The sequence below is a fragment of the Triticum dicoccoides genome, chromosome 3A (assembly GCF_002162155.2).
Source record: "Triticum dicoccoides isolate Atlit2015 ecotype Zavitan chromosome 3A, WEW_v2.0, whole genome shotgun sequence".
Taxonomy (NCBI): domain Eukaryota; kingdom Viridiplantae; phylum Streptophyta; class Magnoliopsida; order Poales; family Poaceae; genus Triticum; species Triticum dicoccoides.
The window spans coordinates 746109599-746120162 of record NC_041384.1 but is presented as its reverse complement, the minus strand read 5'-3'; the positions used below and the strand labels follow the sequence as shown (position 1 = coordinate 746120162).

General features: G+C 42.2%; 1 protein-coding gene across 3 annotated transcripts; it reads right to left on the bottom strand.

Moving 5' to 3' along the window:
• Positions 1 to 2424: 2424 nt before the first annotated feature.
• LOC119270642 lies at positions 2425 to 5688 on the bottom strand. 3 transcript variants are annotated; one of them, XM_037552666.1, is made up of 10 exons: positions 4946 to 5688; positions 4646 to 4822; positions 3808 to 3915; positions 3654 to 3719; positions 3492 to 3587; positions 3315 to 3404; positions 3096 to 3209; positions 2941 to 2991; positions 2804 to 2854; positions 2425 to 2716 (listed from the first exon to the last, which is right to left on the bottom strand). In XM_037552666.1, the coding sequence occupies exons 1-10, from the start codon at positions 5543 to 5545 to the stop codon at positions 2621 to 2623; spliced, it is 1449 nt and encodes a 482-aa protein (XP_037408563.1). In that variant the 5' UTR covers positions 5546 to 5688; the 3' UTR covers positions 2425 to 2620. The 3 variants fall into 3 exon arrangements, with proteins under 3 accessions (XP_037408563.1, XP_037408564.1, XP_037408565.1); XM_037552667.1 differs by having other exon boundaries at positions 2959 to 2991; positions 4946 to 5686; XM_037552668.1 differs by having other exon boundaries at positions 3684 to 3719; positions 4946 to 5686.
• Positions 5689 to 10564: the final 4876 nt, after the last annotated feature.

Sequence of the window (10564 nt, the reverse complement as noted above, 5' to 3'; positions counted from 1 at the left end):
AAAAAAACAAAAACCCCAGCCACAGAAATGCTGACGCGTGGATGCCTATTGGTCCCGGTTGGTGCCACCAACCGGGACCAAAGGGTCTCCTGACTGGGCTCTGCGCACTGCCCACGTGGAGGCCCATCAGTCCCGGTTCTGGATTGAACCGGGACTAAAGGGTCGGGGCATTAGTACCGACACTTTAGTCCCGATTCAGGAACCGGGACTAAAGGCCCTTACGAACCGGGACTGTAGGCCCTTTTTCTACCAGTGAGTAGTCTTAAATCTTGCTACATCACAATAACTGAAGTTGCAAAATCTTATTACATCACAAGAATGCAAATTGCCACAAAAATTTAGTTTACACAAGTAGCATACGCTTTACATTACACGAGCAGCAATATATTGATATTAAAGCTAGTTCATGAAATCATTTAATAATAAAATTAAATTTTGCATGTCAAATGTATATATAATATGAAAGTACGTCTTGTGATGTATCTCAGAATATGTATTTGGTATTCTAGATTTAAATGTTTTTCTCTATAAACTTGGTCAAAATTTGAAGTAGAAAAAACTAAGATGAAAAGGAGAAGGAGAAAATAATAATAATTTTTTTTGAAAACAGGCAGCCCGGACATGGGCCGGCCCATACATGCGTGCTACGTGTTCTGCCAGCGTGAAGTATATGAAGTCCCAACTGCATGGGGCGGCCCGGCGGGGGATTCCCTTGTGTAACATGATTTTATTACTTATAGGTGGCATTGGTGGGTAATATTTTGCAACATTGGGGGCAATTTCTATGAAGAACCGCTAGAAGAAATTGCCCCTTTATAATTATTATGTATAGATTAACAAAAATGCCCGTGCGTTGCAACGGGATAAAAGATTTCATAATGTCTAATGGTCATGACCACATTTTGCTGCATCACCAATATACGCTATCACACTCAATCTCGTGAAATCATGACCAGTTTTTTCAGCTCATGAATTTATTTCAAATTCATGAACAATTTTACAAAATTTCGAACATTTTCTAAAATCAAGAACATTTTTTAATTCATGAACATTTTATACTATTTGGAAACATTTTCCAAAAATTGTGAAAAAAATAAAACAATTTTCTTGAATCAGCGAACATTTCTAGAATCGATCAACATTTTTCTGGAAATTTTCTGAACAATATTGAAAATTCGTAAACATTTTTTAATTGAACCAACATTTTCTGAAACGCGTGATCATTTTTTGAATAAGTGAACATTTTATGAATGAATAAACTATTTTGTACGTCACAATTTTTTTGAAATTTTAATCTATTCATGGAAAAATTTTGAATTAGCGAAATTTTATTAAATTTCTTTTACAAATTTTAACATTTTAAAAAATCATAAACATTTGTTTTACTTCCAGAAAATTTCATTTCAACATTTCGAACATTTTTTAATAATTAATTTTTTTACAAAATTGGGAACATTTTATGGTTTATTAAAAATTACAAATTCGAAACTTTTTTGAAGTCCCAAATTATTTAAAGTAGAGCAAAAATAAAACGGAAAAAGAAAAATAAGAAACGATATTTCTAAAATAGGCCGTCCGGACATGTACCGGTCCCAACGGGCGCGCTGTGTATCCTCCCAGCGCGCGTAGCGCAGGATAGGAGGTCCCCTCTTCATGGGCCGGCCCATGCAGAGGATTCCTCTGTGCAAAACGTTTTTTTTATAACTTATGGCATATGGCATTGGTGGGGAATGTTTCGCAATTTTGAGGGCAATTTCAAGGACGTACCGCAAGAAACAATAGCCTATTTATTATTATATATATATAAGGAAGGATAGATTAGGTAGAGCAGGAGATATAACATTATTTGTTAAGATTGAGTGGTGCGTTGCCAGATTAAAAAAAAAGGTGCAGTCGTTGCTGCGCGCGCGAGGGGCAGCTGCGCGGCCACAAGCCACCCTCGTGTGTGGCGGAGCTGCAGTCATCGAGTAACCGGTTCATGGGCAGCGCCCAGGCCGCCAGTCGACGTCACTAAGGCAAGCCATCGTGTAGGCACCTAGGTTATGTAGGTGGTCAATTTTCTCCTACGGTATAACTAAATCCTCAAGTAATTGAATAGAGTGAGGGATTTATCTGCTAACTCGCGATTAAGTGGATTGTGAGGAGTCACACATACCTTTGATCCATGAAGTCCACTACTGATCCAACAGTCCACAGAGGAAATTTCTAGATTTTCACCAGTTACTTTTTCTTTGATGGAAAGTTTTAGACATGAATTTCTACTGCATTTTCAAAACTAAAGACTGTCTTTCCTTAGTATAGACTTTATAAATGTTCGACCTACTGAAAAATACCATTCACTATAAGTTAGAACCTGCCAGCCGGTTGAACATATTTCTGACAAAACAACATGCCATAAATCCATGATTCATAATCATGGCCAGATTGACACAAGATTAGGGACGCACTTTTAGTTGGGTAAAAATATCATCAATTTGCTCCAGGGGCGCCAGAAATAAATCACATGCACAGGCATTTAACCATACATGGAGTAGCTACCTTGGGATCGGGATAGATATTACACTTCTGTTTCTGAAACTGACCCCAAAAGACCACACCACGCACGCCAGCAATAAACACACTAGGCTGGTATCTTGGATATGGGAATCAAACCTATGATTTCTGCAATCTTGAGCTTCTTCCTGGCATAATGCACATACCTCCTTGGCAGATCACACTGAAATTGGAAACAATGAGCTATTACGTACAGAACCTGCAAGGGGAAACAATATTGCCTCCCAATATGTATACAACATATATATACCTTGAAACTAACTTCCTGCGAAATTAACACACGCGCTAGCCACTCTGGAACCTATATATAAACATACACACAAAGGAGAGACATCAGATGTGAGGATATAGTCTACATAATGGATTACAATGTATGCGAGACCACACCAGTGTACGTGTGCTTACTTCCTTATTGACGCCCGCTGTGCACCGTCGAAACTAAAAGGAGAGGTGATCAAAGCAATTTGCATCGTAAGAGATAAACTAATTAACCAATGAAACAGCAAATAGAAAGTCTGAACAGAAAAGAAAAAGAACCTTACTTTTTTCTCCAATCCCAACGAGACAGGTTGACTCAGCTCGTGCTCCAAATCACGTTTGCGTAATGGAAACAGGTTCTCCTCATACACATGCTTCATAGCATCTCTGAAAGACATCTAAAAGTTGTCCAACAAAGAAGAAAACAACATCAAGGTTAAAAGGCAATAACAGATCCAACCAATAAAATGACATTGTTATTAGTTATGATGTACAATGCTGACCTGATCAGACCCATTGACCAGCTTCCAAATCTCAAAAAACACAGAGTCAAGATCTTTCACGGACTCGAGATAATTGCTCGTTGTATACTCCTTAATTTAATCAAAAGACCACAATTGTCAAACACAACCATAACCAGAGCTTGCAATCTAAATAAGCAAGGGACAGATGAACCATACCTGGAAACCATAATATGCTAGCCCCAGAGGAATGTTTTCGAACCTAGTAGCAATCCTAACTGCTTGGCGCCAAGCTTTTGCACGCAATTCATGCCACTAAATAGTAGGACAGACAAGTTATGGTGATGCTACTATGCGCATATAGAGACTAGTTGTCATTACATTGTTTTGAGAGGTCGTATAGGTGTGTACCTCCATATAGCCTTTAAGCGCATGTTCTTCAATCCACTGTCAAGACCAAATGGTTGTTAGTCCCAAAAAAAATTTACTGAGCAGAGTTTTAAACTTGAGCAGCCGATAGTTACACCATGCATACCTTAAGATCCTTCACAATCGTTTCCCAGTAGAGCAGATAATCTCTATCAGTTTCAGGGGTGCTATAAAACTCTCGGTATTCATTCCAACTTTCATACTCAACGCCCCCCTGCACCAAGAAAAGAAGGGAAGCAACATATTACTGCTGCCGTGAGAATAACATGCAGCGGACATAAGGGCGTGGAATGATGCTCTTAGGATTGTGTGTGCGGCTATTACTGATTCAAGTAGTTGCACACTTCAAGAAATTTGGAGTACTTGCGCACTCGAAAAAAATCCAAAAAAAAGAAGAAACACACATGGTACTGGAACATGTCAAAAAATATGGGCACTCGAGAAATCAGGCAAAAAAACCTGATTACAAATACAAAAGAAGGGATGGCACGCGTATTTTGGGAGCATGGACCTCTTGGTTTCTTTTTAAAGAAAAAAAAACAAGCTTGCTCCTTGCAAAAAATGCATCAGTATATGAAACTCTATATGTTTTTAATTGATGAAAAGCCATGCACCAACAACTCTCGGGGAAGAAGGTATTCTTCTTGTACGGTGCACACATTCTGAGATCTTACACGATTTATCAGAATCACGCATATTTTAAACTGTGCTTAATCTCAGAAGGAAGGGACATCCATAGCTTTATTTTTGCATTTCGCCATGCTAAAAAGAATGAAGGAAATGCATTGATATTGGCTCAAGTGTTCATATATATATACTTCCAAAGGACAGATTAAGCAAGTAATTGCTGCCACCCATTCAAAGGTAAAGAGAAGAAGAAATCTAGATGCATTACTGAGCTGAAAGTCTTATATTTGTTTACAGAGGAGTACAAACATACTTACTTCATTACAAGGGACTAGCCGCTGATAGTCGCTCAAGGTCGCGGGTGAAGAGGTGCCCAAGTCAAACCACCAGCCCAAGGCTTCATCTTCATGGTAAAGACGGTGGTTGTCCAAGGGAAGGTCTGGAGGGTACTGGGAGTCGAATGCAGCATCGTCAATAGGCACTCCTTTGAGCAACTACGTACACAGACACAAGGACAGATGAGCAAGGTATATATATGACTGCAGTCTGCAGGTAGATACATTAGATTGACAGGCATGCAGGAGGAGCATTGGATTGAAAATGAGGGAGACACTAACCATGCAAGCTTTGAGGCGGTATCGTGCGTACTTGTGACAGAGCCTGTTCGCCTCCTCTTCATCCAATCTATCCTCGGTGTCAACTTCATGTACTATGTGAGACCTGAGCCGTGCATCGTCTGCCTCGAATTCCTCCTCGGGGATATCATCCATCAGTGAGGAGGACGAATCAACTTCTCCTGAATCTCCATCTCGTCCATGGACATCATCTGGTCGGCTCAAGAACTTGTGGACTTGGTACTCTACCAGAGCAGCCCGCAGCTCGTCATCATAGAAATAAGGACGAACGAGGGCTTCGAAAGTTTCAGCAGAAGGGAGATCTGGGCCTTCGCCGTCGGCGTAGGCTGGTAGAGGCAGCACGGCGAGGCACGAGGCGAGCATCTCATGGTACCTGGACTCGTACTTGCGAGCCGGCCGGGTGTCCGACGGCTGGGCGAGGGATTCCGGCGCCCGCGCGCCGGAACTCGCGCCGCTGCTGCTGCTGCTCCCATCCGATTGGCCAAGGGATCCAGACAAGGATGCGCCATCTTCACCACGGCGCCGGCGGGAGGATCCTTCGCGAGGAGACCTCCTACGGCGGGGGCGCTTCTTCTGCGGCATCGGCACCAGATCGGCGGTCACACGGGGTGGGATCGTGGTGACGGCGAAGGGAAAGGGGATCGCGATTCGGCGCTAGGGTTTCGTGTTTTTTTAGGGATCGTGTGGAGGAGACTCTGCTGACCGAGCGAGACTGTGCTGCAATTTAGGGGAGGCCATGGAGGAGGCATGGACTATCTTAGCCTTTCCCCAGGCTGGGCCTAAAGAAGAAAGCAGGCCCGTTTCGCTTCCGTTACTCATTCCATTTGGTTTGATTTTTCTTACCGCTCAAAAGAAAATTTGGTTTGATTTTTCATTTTTTGTTGACAAATTCCATTCGTCTTGATTAGAAATCTACCCTACTCCGGCACCTCCACATCGCCGTTGAGGTTTTCTACAAACTCTGGCCACTTCGATCCGCCCTCCCTCTTCCTGCGCGCGCTAGGGCTGCCCTTCCACCCGGTCTAGGTGTTGCGCGGAGAGTAACGGTTTTCCATTCGTCCTGATGGCGGCAGCATCATCATCTAATGGTGCGGGTGTCTCCACAGCAGGAAGGACAAAGGGAAATAGTGCTTTTGATCTAGAAGAACCAGCCATGAAAAACATGAAGCTCAAAGAATCAGAGATGGACGACGTGATTTTGGGCGATGTGCAAATCGTGAATCCCACATTCAAATCGGAACCTTGGGGATCATTACACCAGTTGTGAAGGAGATCAGAACCTTGTGCCAATCTTTTCTCTTTTTTTTTGAAAATTTACACTTAGATGAGGGTCGCCACCTGTTGTTCTTACGACCCTTCGATACTTCTATTATTGCTGTAAAATGTTCTTTAGGTCAATAAAGTAAAGCATGTTCACCCTAAAAATAATAGACAAATTCCATTTTGTTTGATTCAAGCCGTGTGCGCCGGCTGCGAGATGTAGCACTCGATCGCCTACCTACAAGGCGCGGCGAATGGGCCAGTCCAGTAACGGGCGCTAATCTACGGTTTTCTCTTCGTTTCTTTCTTTGTTTTTCTAAGGTCATCTGTGTTTCTTTATTGGTTTTCTCGAGGGTTTTTGTTTTCCATTTTTTAGATACGTGACTACCTTTTTCCAATGCACGTTCTACATTTGTCGCATACACATGAAATTTCATTTTAAACACATTTCTTAACACATGTTAAACACATTTTATTGAATGATATGAAATTTCATTTTAGCCGTGCAAACTTTTTTTAAATGTTTATACAAATGTCATGAAAATATTTTTGGAACGCATAAACTTTTTAAAAAACAATCATGAACATTTTTTTTTGTAAAAACAAAGATAAATAAGATGAATGGGAACAAAGGAAAACCTCACGAAAAACACAGAAGAAGAAAAAATGGGGGAAAACCTACCCAAAAGCTTCCCAAAAGCACGACCAGGTTTTTTTTTAGGATTGCCAACACTTTTATTGATCTGTGTGAATGTTTATGGGAATGCATGTTGGGTCATGAGGATGAATAAGCCACAAATGGCGACCCTGATCAAGCATAGCCGAGTGTTTGGTAAGGTTGTGAGCTTCACAATTTGATGCTCTTCCTTCGAAAATAACTAAATAGCTAACAAAATAACTAGCCCTAGAATTAAATTCTTTGACAATGGCCTCATAGGCTCCTCCTTTACCTTCATTGTTATCATCTACTACGGTCTTGTTATCACATGCAATAATGATCTTTGTCAGCGCGAGGTCTTTTGCTAATGCCAATGCTTCACGACAAGCTAGCATCTCTAGGGTTGCCGGTTCTCTTAGTCCTGGTAGAACGATCGACGAATACCCTAAGTAGCCTCCATCTCTCCCTCTGCACACTGCGGCTGACGCGCCTACTTCCCCATTACGGGAGAGCCCTCCATCCACATGAAATTTACAGTAACCATCTGCTGGTGGTTTCCATGACGAAGACACAACATATGTGCATAAATTGCATCGGGTAGCTGAAGGAACAGGAATAACCTTGATAGTATTTGATAACCCACAAGTATAGGGGATCGCAACAGTTTTTGAGGGTAGAGTATTCAACCCAAATTTATTGATTCGACACAAGGGGGGCCAAAGAATATTCTCAAGTATTAGCAGTTGAGTTGTCAATTCAACCACAACTGGATAACTTAATATCTGCAGCAAAGTATTTAGTAGCAAAGTAGTATGGAAGTAATGGTAACAGTGGCAAAGATAACAGTAGCAGTTTTATAATGATTGTAACAGTGGCAACGGTAAAGTAACTAAGCAAAGATCAATATGTGAGATCGTATGCATTGGATCAATGATGGATAATTATGTCGGATGCGATTCTTCATGCAACAGTTATAACATAGGGTGACACAGAACTAGCTCCAGTTAATCAATGTAATGTAGGCATGTATTCCGAATATAGTCATACGTGCTTATGGAAAAGAACTTGCATGACATCTTTTGTCCTACCCTCCCGTGGCAGCGGGGTCCCATTGGAAACTAATGGATATTAAGGCCTCCTTTTAATAGAGTACCGGACCAAAGCATTAGCACTTAGTGAATACATAAACTCCTCAAACTACGGTCATCACCGGGAGTGGTCCCGATTATTGTCACTTCGGGGTTGCCGGATCATAACACATAGTAGGTGACTATTGACTTGCAAGATAGGATCAAGAACTCACATATATTCATGAAAACATAATAGGTTCAGATCTGAATTCATGGTACTCGAGCCCTAGTGACAAGCATTAAGTATAGCAAAGTCATAACAACATCAATCTCAGAACATAGTGAATACTAGGGATCAAACCCTAACAAAACTAACTCGATTACATGATAAATCTCATCCAACCCATCACCGTCCAGCAAGCCTATGATGGAATTACTCACGCACGGCGGTGAGCATCATGAAATTGGTGATGGGCGATGGTTGATGATGACGACGGCGACGGATTCCCCTCTCTGGAGCCCCGAACGGACTCCAGATCAGCCCTCCCGGGAGAGTTTAGGACTTGGTGGCGGTTCCATATCATAAAACACGATGAATCCTTCTCTCCGACTTTTTTCTCCCCGAACGTGAATATATGGAGTTGGAGTTGAGGTAGGTGGAGCATCAGGGGGCCCACGAGACAGTGGGCGCGCCCCACCCTCGTGGATAGGGTGTGGTCCCCCTGGTCTTGATTCTTTCACCGGTATTTTTATATATTCCAAAAATATTCTCCGTGATGTTTCAGGTCATTCTGAGAACTTTTATTTTTGCACAAAAATAACACCATGGCAATTCTGCTGAAAACAGCGTCAGTCCGGGTTAGTTCCATTCAAATCATGCAAGTTAGAGTCCAAAACAAGGGCAAAAGTGTTTGGAAAAGTAGATACGATGGAGACGTATCAAGTCCCCCAAGCTTAAACCTTTGCTTGTACTCAAGCAATTCAGTTGACAAACTGAAAGTGATAAAGAAAAACTTTTACAAACTCTGTTTGCTCTTGTTGTTGTAAATATGTAAAGCCAGCTTTCAAGTTTTCAGCGGAGATTATGAACTAACCATATTCACAATAACACTTAGGTCTCATGTTTACTCATATCAATGGCATAATCAACTAGCGAGCAATAATAATAAATCTCGGATGACAACACTTTCTCAAAACAATCATAATATGATATAACAAGATGGTATCTCGCTAGCCCTTTCTGAGACCGCAAAACATAAATGCAGAGCACCTCTGAAGATCAAGGACTGACTAGACATTGTAATTCATGGTAAAAGAGATCCAATCATAGTCATACTCAATATAAATTAATAGTAATGGATGCAAATGACAGCGGTGCTCTCCAACTGGTGCTTTTTAATAAGAGGATGATGGCTCAACATAAAAGTAAATAGATAGGCCCTTCGCAGAGGGAAGAAGGGATTTGTAGAGGTGCCAGAGCTCGATTTTTGAAATAGAGATAAATAATATTTTGAGCGGCATACTTTCATTGTCAACATAACAACCGATGAAAGATCGTGGATGTCGCCTAGAGGGGGGGTGAATAGGCGCTTTAAAATAATTACGGTTTAGGCTTGAACAAATGCAGAATAAACCTAACGGTTAATTTGTCAAGCACAAAACCTAAAACAATTAGGCTCACCTATGTGCAACAACAACTTATGCTAAGCAAGATAAACAACTATGTGATAGCAAGATATATAACAAGGAACACTACGGCTATGACAAAGTAAAGTGCATAAGTAAAGGGGCTCGGGTAAGAGATAACCGAGGCACGCGGAGACGATGATGTATCCCGAAGTTCACACCCTTGCGGATGCTAATCTCCGTTTGGAGCGGTGTGGAGGCACAATGCTCCCCAAGAAGCCACTAGGGCCACCGTAATCTCCTCACGCCCTCGCACAATGCAAGATGCCGTGATTCCACTAAGGGACCCTTGAGGGCGGTCACCGAACCCGTACAAATGGCAACCCTTGGGGGCGGTCACCGAACCCGTACACTTTGGCAACCCTTGGGGGCGGTCACCAGTACCCGTCAAAATGCTCGGGGCGATCTCCACAACCTAATTGGAGACCCCGACGCTTGCCCGGAGCTTTACACCACAATGATTGAGCTCCGAACACCACCAACCGTCTAGGGCGCCCAAGCACCCAAGAGGAACAATATCAAGGGTACCAAGCACCCAAGAGTAATAAGCTTCTCAACTTGTAACTTCCACGTATCACCGTGGAGAACTCAAACCGATGCACCAAATGCAATGGCAAGGGCACACGGAGTGCCCAAGTCCTTCTCTCTCAAATCCCACCGAAGCAACTAATGCTAGGGAGGAAAATGAGAGGAAGAACAAGAAGGAGAACACCAAGAACTCCAAGATCTAGATCCAAGGGGTTCCCCTCACATAGAGGAGAAAGTGATTGGTGGAAATGTGGATCTAGATCTCCTCTCTCTTTTCCCTCAAAAACTAGCAAGAATCCATGGAGGGATTGAGAGTTAGCAAGCTCGAAGAAGGTCAGCAATGGGGGAAGAACAAGAGCTCAAAGGATAAGGTTCATTGGATAAGAAGACCCCCTTTTA

What these genes read in the sequence shown, in the direction of transcription:
- LOC119270642 (XM_037552666.1), bottom strand. Translation starts at nt 5,545, where the DNA reads ATGCCGCAGAAGAAGCGCCCCCGCCGTAGGAGGTCTCCTCGCGAAGGA. An exon ending in AAGTAAGCACACGTACACTG is followed by an intron (nt 2,855 to 2,940) that starts GTGTGGTCTCGC and finishes GTTTATATATAG; the next exon opens with GTTCCAGAGTGGCTAGCGCG. An exon ending in CGCAGGAAGTTAGTTTCAAG is followed by an intron (nt 2,717 to 2,803) that starts GTATATATATGT and finishes TTCCAATTTCAG; the next exon opens with TGTGATCTGCCAAGGAGGTA.